Source organism: Daucus carota, chromosome 2 (assembly GCF_001625215.2).
Source record: "Daucus carota subsp. sativus chromosome 2, DH1 v3.0, whole genome shotgun sequence".
NCBI lineage: Eukaryota > Viridiplantae > Streptophyta > Magnoliopsida > Apiales > Apiaceae > Daucus > Daucus carota.
The window spans coordinates 30,449,055-30,460,972 of NC_030382.2; the positions used below are offsets into that span (position 1 = coordinate 30,449,055).

Genomic DNA, 11,918 nt, shown 5'->3' on the forward strand with positions numbered 1-11,918 from the left:
GTTGGCAAATTAGATCAAGACTCTGTGTGGAGATCTGAATTTGCCTACATTACAAGGAACAATGAAGTTATATGTGTGCCTCCTGGACACCCCTTGTATGCTAAGGCAAAAGAAGAACAAGAAAGAACTCAAGGGCATTCTGTAAATGAAGATGCAGACATTGAAAGATTTGCTGCAGAGTTGCTGCAAGAACTTGGAGAAGAAGTTGGTGACTTGGCTGATGAGTCCAACATTGTTATTCAGCAACAAATTCTGGATGAAGCCAAAAAGAATTTGAAGAAGAAGGCTAGAAAGAAGTCTAGGGCTGGTGTAAATAAAAATGTACCAAATTTAACTGTGGTGCATGAAGAAGAGAAGGTCAAATCTCCAAGACAGGATCCACCCCCTACTTCTACTCCTCAATCAGAACCATTCCTCAATCCAGAAGAGCTGAAAGAAGAACCTATGGAGTTTGACATCTCATCCATGAATTTTCCAAAGATCTTTGTAACTAAAGAGGATGAGCTGGCAGACTATCTAAGGCCAAAGAAAAACCAAACTGGAAGTAAAGCCAAACACATGCCTAGTAACATCAAAAAGAAAGGAGGAAATCCTAAAAGGCATGATCCAGTTGGACCTGTTCAAGTTAAGTCTCCCTCAAGAAAAGTGGTGATCCCTCCTGTACCGGAAATTGTCAAGGTCCCTAAATCTACTTATGCTTATGCATTTCATATCAGTGAACAGCCTCCAATCAATCTATATCTGAATGAATTGCTAAGTGTGAAGGCCTTGACAAGGACTAAGAAGCTTCCAGAAAGGTTGGAATTCCACTACTCATCTCAAGCAAGAATTGTATGGCCACTAGAAAGGATCGTAGATCAAGATTACAATGATTTGAAGACAGTGTACCTGAAGCTGGACAACAGAACTTCATACTCACAGGGAATCAGAAGTGAAATTCTTAAAAGAATTGAAGATATAAGGAAGAAATGGAATGAACCTTCTGATCTCCCCTTAAGATTGTCCCTTCCTAATATTGGTAGCTGCATTCATAATCATCCCTCAAGACTGATGACTTTTAGAGATGATCAAAGCATTGAAAGATTTTTCAGATTAAAGGATCATGCTAGAAATGCTGATATAGACATCTTGAGGGCAATGCAGAACAAACTCAATTCTAAGATCACAGAAGAGGCCAAGTTCATTGAAGATCTAGAGAGGGAGATCAACAAGAAATTGTCCAGACAGAAGAAAAGGAAACAATGAATATCTGCTCAGTCTAGAGGAGCAAAAAAAAATCCAATCCTTGTAAAACTCTTATCTTTCGGCAATTTAAATTTTTCTCTTTAATGCAAAGATATTTGTTTTCTTTATTGTGTGTTTTGTAATCATCAAGCACCTCAAATTTATATCTGAAATTCCTACAGATATAAATAGGGGGAGATTGTTAGGAATATGTGATGCTTGATGATACAAGGTATTTTATTCTTACTTAGAATAAAATTGCATGTAGCTGATCAATTGGTAGCATGCTAAGGCAGTATCAATTGATCAGATTGACCCATCAACGGCTGATGAGGTATTGTAACAAAGCTGGAGCATTTTAGCAGTTGATGTAAAAATAATGTGTACTTTTAGATTAGCAGTTGATCTATCAATGGATGTTTAGATAGGGTGACATAATTGTAAATATGACTATTCAAGTGAAGTGAAGATCGATCGGTAATTTAAAGTATCAATGGCTATTTGGAAAGAAGACTATCAAACGCTACATCAACATCATCATTATCCCATAACTCAAAGAAGACTATCAACTGCTATTTCAGTGTATCATCAATTGATGATATTAGCAATTGATTATCAGCAATTGACAGCTACAAGTCAGGGAAAAGACAAAGTTCACATGGGTTGATGTGACAGATGCTACACCAGCTTTGGAAGCTAAACCAAAAGGAGTTTAGTCAAATATTGAGAACCTCAAAGCCTACCATTTCTGGCAAAGCAACAAGAATTTCAAGCTGCCAAATGCAGTATCAAGTCCAAGAAATTCTATATTTGTACTAGCTAGAAAGTGAGTAGGAAAATACTTTTACAGACTAGTTTTGTTTGTAGTAGTATATATTCACTTTGTAATTTCACATTTCAAAGTAATCCAAACACCAAGAACTGAAGAGCAAAGCATTAGAGAAAGTTAGCAAGAAATTGTAAGCTTCTGCTCTTCATTCTTAAGCAGCCAAGTATTTTTACTTGGAAGGTTCTTGATATAAAAATCTCTCAGGTGGATCAAACAATCCACCTGAAATTTTTAAGATCCTTGTTTTTTAAATTTCTATTTTAGCTTTTATATTCTCTTGTAATTTGAATATGATCTGTTGTGCAAAAAGTTATTGAAATTTTTGTAGATTGTATTCAACCCCCCTTCTACAATCTAACTTATTCTTTGAATTGTCTAAATAACAATATCTTTAACCCCTATTTAATAGGATCGTAGTTATCAACTTATATATGTATAGAAACAGACAATGATTGATAGAACATATCTTTTAATTGAGAGAGCAATTGTGTAGTATATAAACACAGTTATAGGTTTACAGAATTTGTGTCAACTCACACAAGTATTTTGTAACCTAGCAGTTCTCAAGAACATCAGATTTTCTTGAAAGAGTTTTATAACATTTTTTTATAAAAGAATCAATAAAAGTTTTTGATCTTTTATATTTGTGTTCATTGTTTTACATTAATTCGTACATCTTATACAACTGTATTCAACCACCTTCTACAATTGATTATTACTTGGGTAACAATTGGTATTACAACAGGCTATCAGAAGCGATAAACAAGACGTCGACAAACAAATATGAAAGCATTAGGATCCCTATTCTAAACAAAGCTACTATGATACCTTAGTCTGATATTAGTGGTAAATCAGTATTTTATAAAGGGTTAAATATCAAAATGATCAGTGAAGCGGAGGTCATATATCACTTCTTTCATCGATCTTAACGGGATATCATTTGAATTATTAAAATCACAATAAATATCAAATAAGTACAACTGAATATGAGTTCAAGCAATAGAAATATTATTTATAGAGTTTTACACATTATTTTGAATTTTACCACAACTAAATAAAAGTTTATGATTTCTAGTATTTATGATAATATATTTAGATGTTATCAAGTTTATTTATTATTTATTTTTAATTATATATTTATTTTTTTGTTTTAATTAACAATAAATAGTAAATAAATTTGATAAAATCTAAATGTATTATCATAAATATTAGAAATCATAACTTTTTACTTGGTTATGGTAACATTCAAGAATAATGTGTAAAATTCTATAAATAATATTTTCAATGCTTGAACTCATATTTAGAGATACTTGTTTGATATTTAGACTTCAATGATTGAAATGATATCCTGTTAATATCGGTCAACAAAGTGATATATGATCTCCACTTCAATTACCACTTTGATATATAACTCATTTTATAAATCACAAAATCCTTGATTACATTGGGACAATATTTCGCATCCAATAAATACATGTTTAAATGTTACATATGATATATATTTGAAATATGTTAGAAATGTGAGAGTTAGATAGATATTTATTAAATAATTCAAGTGGTAGGTGTTGTATATTTGACTTATTTAATAAATATATAATAAAAAAATTAATTAGAAAGATTTGTAAAATATATGGATCGTAAGTTATAAATCTAATTATTACTCCCTCTGTTCGTCTTATTTCTTTACAGTTTTTTTTACACTGCTCGACACGCATCTTAAAGCGCATATAAAACATAGTTGTATAACTTATTTTTAAAAAATTTCTTTTTTGTATAAAAATATAAACATCAAACTTTTATTCAGTAGAAAAAAAAGCTCAAATAATTTATCAAACTACGTTTTATGACAGTATTAGAATGTGTGCCGAGTCCCCGTCCCACAATGTAAACAAATGAGGGGGACGGGGGAGTAATATATTTAAATATTGGAGTTACAATATTTAATATATGAGTTACATATTATTTATTAGATAAAAGAATCATGGGGCAATTATTTTTTGAAACGGTGAAAATGGTGTTTGGCATGCCGGCATTGGTAATTTTTTTTGATATTTTCTTATTTTGAGTTATAATATAAAAAAATAATATTTTTGATGAAGTTTGGTGATAAAATATGTAAAAAGCTGAAAAGCAGCTTTTACAAAAATATAGGATAACCTGCTTTTTGTAAAAGCAGCTTTTGAGTTAAAAGTTGTTGTTCGAAAAAGATGTTTTTAAATTTACAAAACAATTTTTCACCTGTTTTTTAGCAAAAAACTGTTGATGCCGTCTCCAATTTAATAGCAATTAAACCGTACCTTAATCTTATATAAAAAAGCAAACAACTTTCCGAACAAGATGTATTTAAGAAATAGTTATACAAGTGGGTAATATTTCATTTTGATATAAATGGACATAATTTGATATAAGTAGTATTTAGAAATGAAATGTGATGACACGCAATGAGATAATAAACGACATACATAGAGAGGAAGGCGACAACGAAGCTTAATAATAAACGAAAACAGTTAAGCAAAATAACAAGTCGGGGGTGATTGTTTTATTTAGCGCGCCAAACAAAGTATCTGAATGTAGTAGGAAAGCTTTAGTTGCCTTTTTCGAAATGGTGTAACTGCGACGGAGGCGGAGGCAGCGGCAGAAAGTATGCAGAGGCTGAAGGAAGTGATTGTGGTTTAAGGGTCTGTGGCGGAGGAACAATTGGATGTGGTTCTAGTGGACTTTTAGGAGGTCTATGAAAATGGGGGCGTCTAGGGCCTTTAGGAGGTCTGTGAAAGTGTGGATGATGAGGTCTTTGTGGAGGTGGTCTGGGATTCATGCAACTTTGAAGACATTGAAAGTTTTGGAAACTACATTGTCCTAGACAGAGGCGAATGTTGAACGGAAAAGGGCCTGCACCAATACGACACCCGGTTGCACAGGATATCACTCTCAGTCGGCAGTTGAACAGACATGACTGCAGATCACCACCCTGTGCGCTCACCACCGCAACTAGTGTTGCGGTGATTAATGCAACAACTAGCTTGCTCATGCTTTCAGATTTATAATGATTCAGACAAATGCATCACAAGTTATTTATAAATGGCATCAGGTGCATTGCCTCCTTAATTCATGTTTCATCCATAAGGTGTGACATTTTTTGCCTGGTATCATTGCTCTACACGTTTGAGCTACTGAAAAATATAGTTTGCATGCACTCTCAACAGAGATTTAGGCTCATTGATCTCCTCACAAATGCCTACTGCATTTTGCAGATGTGTATGCATTTTTTTCTTATCTACTTGATGATCAATGAATCTTCAAAAATATAAGTTCCTTTCATCGTTTTGTTCAATTTGTAGTTTTTGCATTTTTTATGAGTTAAATAATGTTTTGGTCACTCAATTGACCAATAATTTTTACTTGGGTCATCGTGCTCAAAAACCGTCATTTAGGTCACTTAACTAATAAAATTGGTAACTGTAATCATTAAACATGTTAAAATTTTCACAGCCGTTAAATCCTTGACTAAAAACATCTTTCCGATCCGCTAAATGTTAACACATATGCTGCCATATCATATATTTAACCCTCCAATAATAAAACCACCCGACTTATTCTATTTCTCTATTTCATTTCATCCCATATGCAGCTAATGGATCTAAACCTTAATTGCAACAATGGTACGTGCTCAATCGGGTGTTGAGGTTTGTTTAACTTGACCAAACCAAAAGCAAAAGCAATACAAACACATTGTATTAAACGATATAGTATTCCTGAGAAGGCAGTTCATCACAACTAGAGAATGCAGTCCATCACATAATTGTAGCACAAAAAGTCAAGACCAGCTTAACAAATCAAAATACTAATATATTGCAAATACACAATGTCACTTTGAAGTACTTGTGAGGACTTGCTGTTTTACTTGGGCTCTAGTACAATAACTTAACTCACTTGTAGATTACAACACCTTCAAATATATCAAATCAAATTCACTAAATAAACTATTGTCATAACAAAACAAAAAAACACCCTATTGTATCAAATATTTTGGGCTGTCATCAGCCACTCTTTCCATGAGAGTCTGCCAGTCTAGTCTAGTATGTTCTCCACTTGTTAGAGTTTCAATGATTTAGAGCAGTTTAATGTCAGACTTGACTATGTTTCAACCTTGGCAACCTTCCTTGGCTCAGTTTGACCTGTCAATGGGCACTGCATCTCTGTCCAACTAATTGGAACCATTGTTGCACCTAAAACGTTAAATCAAAATACGATATAGTAATATATTAGAAGGGCTCTGACTGTTAATTATGCTATCAATTACATAACAATAATTATATAAATATGAAATTATCATAAATTTATATAATATGTTTAGTTTTTATTTGTGTTTAGCTGAAACTGGGCACTGAGTGCCAACGACTCAGCCTCAAGGTATGGTGCATGTTTATATAAAGAGTGTATGTGTGTGTTTAGAAACTTCAGATAAACAGAAAATACCAAACTTGTATCCCACACTATCTTTGCTGAACTCTTTAAAGTGGACTTCTCTTTTTGTAACAGTGATTTGCAAACTTCCTCATACATGTGATTGAGGTATTGATGCAAAACAATTTAACAGGAAGCATCTAAGTGTCTTCAGATAGGGGGAAAAAGGAGTCCTTCGAGGAGCTATTGTGCAAATGATACGGTTCTGAAGTACAGTGACTAATCAAATATAACAATATCCATGGTTGTTACGTCGGTAAGTCGAGTCGAGTCGACCGGACTCTCCGGCAAGTCGAGTCGTGACTAGTCGAGACTAGTCATAGACTAGTCGACACAAGTCGACAAGGTATAAGATTAAAAATATATATCATATATACTTCTATTTATATGTGTAACAAGTTATATATGTGTTCTAACTTCTAAACTCTCACTTCTAACGATTCTTTTTCTGCTTTTCTCTTAATTATACTTGTTTGAGATCTTAAAGACCTTTCCTAATATTGTACCAAACAAAGAGATTACTTATCGAATGATTAAACATTCAAATTCAATCAATGAATTGTCACAATACCGCTGCAGCAAGCCAGCAACATCAAAATAAATGCAGAACAACAAAACTGAACAGAAACATAGCTTAAACTGCAGAAATCTAGGCAGTTTCAAGCTGCAGAAATCTGGAACTAGCAGTTTAAAACTGCAGAATTCCGGGCCCTTTTAAGTGCAGAATGCAACTGTGTAACTGTAGAAGAGTGCATAACACCAGAACACATAACTGGATAGTAATTAAAACCATAAACTAGAGAGCATAAACTGCAGAACCAAGTTAAAAAAGTGGAAAAATGCAAAATTAAACTCCAGTCGACCGACTGGGTCTTCCAATCGACCCGACTAGTCGACCCAGTCGACTAGTCGATCATAAGTCGGGCGAAATACTTACATTTTTCTAGTCGACCAGCCCAGTCGAGCCCTGCATACCGACTGCTCGACTAGTCGACGACTAGTCGCGACTAGTCGAGCGACTCAACAACAATGACAATATCACAATTTAACCTTGAGATACTGATTAATTTTAATTCTGAACGTTTGGATCTAAGGCACATATATGAGAAAAGGGACAAGCAAAGACACAACTAAACAAGATTGGCTCCGATTTTGAATCAATAGATATTTTCCGTTTCTTCTTTTATCTTTGTTACCAAATCTCGCACCTCCAACAGTAGATGAATTTTTGTACAAGAGATGACAAGACAAACACTGATGACTGATCATCTTTTAAAGTTTAATGGGCTCAATGACTACCCTGAAAGAGAAGACATATCAAGCAACAAGCATGTCAATGCACTCTTCCCGACCTACACACAAACAGTGTTGTGAAAAGCGCGCCTAGGCGCAAAGCGAAGCAAAGCACACCCTTAGCGCCTCGTATATGTCGAGGCGAAGCAACTTCAATCAAGCGCACGCTTTTAGCCTTGAAGCACAAAGCGCGCTTAAGCACGAAGCGGTAGAAAAGCGCTTTGGCGAAGCTAAGCGCATAATAAGATATTTAATGTTATTGGGCCACTTTTATGGCCCAAAAGTACTAACCCATAACAAAATAAAGAATTTTAGGCCCAAATAAAAAGGCTATATCAGGCTCTCAGCTTTCAACGACTTTAAAAGGGGAAAACCCTAGCCGTTCTCCCCTCTCATCTTCTGGAGAGCGCCGTTCAGCACAAACCCTAATAATAAAGTAACCATCTTCAATGAAGACTTCAATGAAGATGACTTTGGTGAAGATGATTGATAAAATATCTACCTGTTGGGAGCCGGAAGCCTGGAATTCTGCCTATGAAACAGAAATTTTGAATTTTAATATTTAATTTTACGATTGTTTTTCCCTCTAAAAGTATTATTTAATATATTATAAAGGATAAATTAAGTTATTTTTGGCTTAAAGTGCGATTTAATATATTATGAAGTATAAATTATGTTATAAACCTATATACATATATCCTAAATAACAAATAAAATAAATTTGTAAAACATGCGCCTAGCTTCAAAGAAGCGCGCGCCTCGCTCTTGCGCTTTGCGCCTAGGCTTCAGAGAGTTTTGCGCCTCGGTGCGCTTAATGCTTTCGATAACACTGCACACAAACTAAAGGGACAACTAAAGACAGAAAAAGAGGACAATAAAAAATAAATCCTACCTGAAGCACTTTCTGCAGATATGACCCCAAATTCATTTTTCGCGGTTGATAGATGATATGCACGTGCATCTCCAAGAGAAAGCTTAACAGGAAAATAAATAAAGGCTAACAATGTAACCAAATTATATAGGGTTGTTAGATAACAGGAACAATGGAAGGTAGATTAAAACATGAATTTGTTAACAATAAATGAAAGTCCTGATGATGTTCCTGTATTGAAGATTTGCTTCTTTATCTTCTATACAATCATGTAGGCTCTGCTCATGAAATATGCATTTCCAAGGACTAGGCAATCACTCTACAGGCTATAGAATGCTAGGAAGTTACCTTTTTTTCTTTTTATGATTTGAATAAATTGTATGATTAATTTGAATTCAAATATTGAGTTGGAAGAGCTTCTCTAAGTGTGGAGTAAAAGCAGCTGACAAAGGTAATGCTACTACTATACTTCATGTGAGTAGGTTGTTGAGTTGTGGGGAATCTATTCTAATTTCTCAGTCATTCTTGTTCTGAAAAACTATCAAAGTAAGAGAATGATATGAAATAATACAAGCACAGCTCAATACAAACACAATTATTTGTGCAATAAAAAATAATAACAAATAAAGTCTGGTATTGAAACATTAAATGTAGTAAATTAGAGAGCATGATAACCTAAAATATTAAGGATACCACTTGAGCTTTAACAATGTCGCCTGGGCGAAATGATGAGTGCATTTCTACTTTGTCAATCTCAGTCGCTCTGACATCTTGTTGCCTGTATAATCAAAAGTTAAAACTCTCAATATGCTTTTACATGTGGAGTTTCTGTGTAAGCATATATGGGGACAGATGCACTTCATTATATATCTAATGGGTTGGAGTTTTAGCAGATATACAGAAATCTCGAACAGATCTTTCAACAGCATGAAGAAAGTAAAAACAAAATATAAAAGCTCATGGGCCAAGAGCTCGACACATGAAGATATAGTAAACAAAACTCAAAACTGCACACAATTTTGGGAATTTAAGCATATGTGTATAAAAATGCCAAGACACTTTGGTACAATGTACTTGATGCTTTAAAGAATTTATCAATAAGTCAACATAACTACAAAGAAGATTATACTGAGAATGTAAGCATCCAAAGAATACAATATTCAAGAAATTAATGTTTACTTTCGTTGTACTTATGAAAAGATTTATCTTCTTTGTACGATATGGGCTAGCTAAAAATTACAAATCACTGTAAAGTTGCTCACTAAATCCAGTTGGTCAAGTAAAGAAAAATACTATGATAAAACAATATCCCCACAAGTGTCTATACATACATAGTTATGACCACCTCGTTATACCTGTATTTGGGAGATTCTGTCCATATAAAGCTACTAAGGTATTCCCTCCCATAAAATTTTATGACAATAACAATTAGCAGAATCCTATACATAAGCACATAACAAATAAAAAACTTGACATACTTTCTGCATTTCTGGAGTAAACTGATAAACCAAATTTTTTAGTACTATATAAATCTTGCTATACATAGTTGATACTACAGGCTACTGAGCAATGCAAGCCAAGTTTTGAGAGACTACAACCCGTTAAATTTATTTGATTATATCACATGTATACCCATTTATTCTGAAGCTTTATTAATGTAATTCTACATTGACAAATATAGACCCTAGCATCTATTTAAAAAAGACACTGTACCTAATAATCCCAGTGAATTTTTCTCGCACGGACTTGGGGCCAACACACATTATATCTGCAGAAGCCATTTTAGGCATGACCTTGGTAACCTAACAAAGGCTAAATAATTATAGTAAAGTCAAAGTATTAAAATGGGTAAAGCAGGAATGCAAGTTGCATAAAATACCCGTGCAATGACAATAGAAGAGGGTTGAGGAACAGCGGCATGTGGGTTGTGACCAGTAACCTCAACAGTTGGTCTCTGCAAAAACAAGAATAAAGGGGTTAGTGATATCTGAGAGGGGGAGAGAGAGAGAGGGAGAGAGAGGGAGAGAGAGAGAGAGAGGGAGGGAGGGAGGGAGGGAGAGAGAGAGAGAGAGAGAGAGAGAGAGAGAGAGAGAGAGAGAGAGAGAGAAGGAAACCTGGTCAATGGAATTGGGCGGAGGGGAGATAAAACAAGAGCGGCCAGTGAGAGAGGCATAGACGGTGCTGTTGCGTTGAGAAACATAAGCACCCTTCCCTGCTTTTACTTGAGACGCCTTGCCCAGAACTTCCCCCGGTGTCACCAATCTTGATTCCTCCATTATTTCTATTCACGATTTTTTGTCTTAAACCCCTTCCTCACTTTGTACTAATTCTTTCTAGGGTTCGCTCGCGTTTGGGCTATGATGCGGCTTGAATTTAAAAAGTACCGCAATGTGCATACAAATCGTTTTATAATCTGAAATTCCAATCCCCTCGTTTTTTTTGGGTGTTGGCCCCAAGGGCCACACTTTCGCTGCAGAGGCTTCTATTGCTACTTTCTGGAAAAATGGCTCACTTTAAAATGCAATTTCATGTTGTGTTAATAGAAACGCAGCTTGAAGTCGTGTTTTCAGCTCAAAACGCAATTTCAAGTCGTACGCAACTTCAAGTCGTGTTTTCAGTTCAAAACGCAACTTCAAGTCATGTTTATAACTGAAAATGCAACTTTAAGTCGTGTTTTATTCAGAAAAATCAAAACACAACTTCAGATCGTGTTTTGAAGTGACACTTGGGGCCATTTTTCCACAAATTGACATTAAAGCCTATTTGATCTAAAATAGTGACTTCTAAGACCTTTTCTCCTATTTTTTCTTCTTCTGTGATGCATCTGGAATTTTGAAAATTAAAATATAAATATGTCAAAAATTTTAAATTAAATACAAATATATCTTAATCAAAATTTCTATAACTAAAATTATTTACAGTCACTATCACACGACTCTTGAAAATAATTTTACACTTTACGTGTGACGATACGTATATAATATACTCCCTCTATCCCATTCATTTGTTTGCAGATTCTTTTTTGGAGCGTCCCGCCAATTGTATACATTCCAAAAAATAGTAAATTTTTATAATATAAAATATCATCACATCAACTACTTTCTTCCACTATCTTCATTCTATAATAATACAAACACTATTATACCCGCTACTTTCCTCCATTATCACAAATCTATTATTAAATATAAATGGGTCCCACCACTATACCCAATTTGCATCTAACTTTACTCATTTTTT

The 11,918-nt window shown here is 34.4% G+C and overlaps 1 protein-coding gene across 1 annotated transcript; it reads right to left on the bottom strand.

Moving 5' to 3' along the window:
- Nucleotides 1-5,878: 5,878 nt before the first annotated feature.
- LOC108205991 (uncharacterized) lies at nucleotides 5,879-11,190 on the bottom strand. The gene is made up of 6 exons (XM_017376139.2): nucleotides 10,796-11,190; nucleotides 10,561-10,635; nucleotides 10,395-10,483; nucleotides 9,375-9,459; nucleotides 8,703-8,784; nucleotides 5,879-6,279 (listed from the first exon to the last, which is right to left on the bottom strand). The coding sequence occupies exons 1-6, from the start codon at nucleotides 10,955-10,957 to the stop codon at nucleotides 6,188-6,190; spliced, it is 585 nt and encodes a 194-aa protein (XP_017231628.1). The 5' UTR covers nucleotides 10,958-11,190; the 3' UTR covers nucleotides 5,879-6,187.
- Between the last annotated feature and the right edge of the window lie 728 nt (nucleotides 11,191-11,918).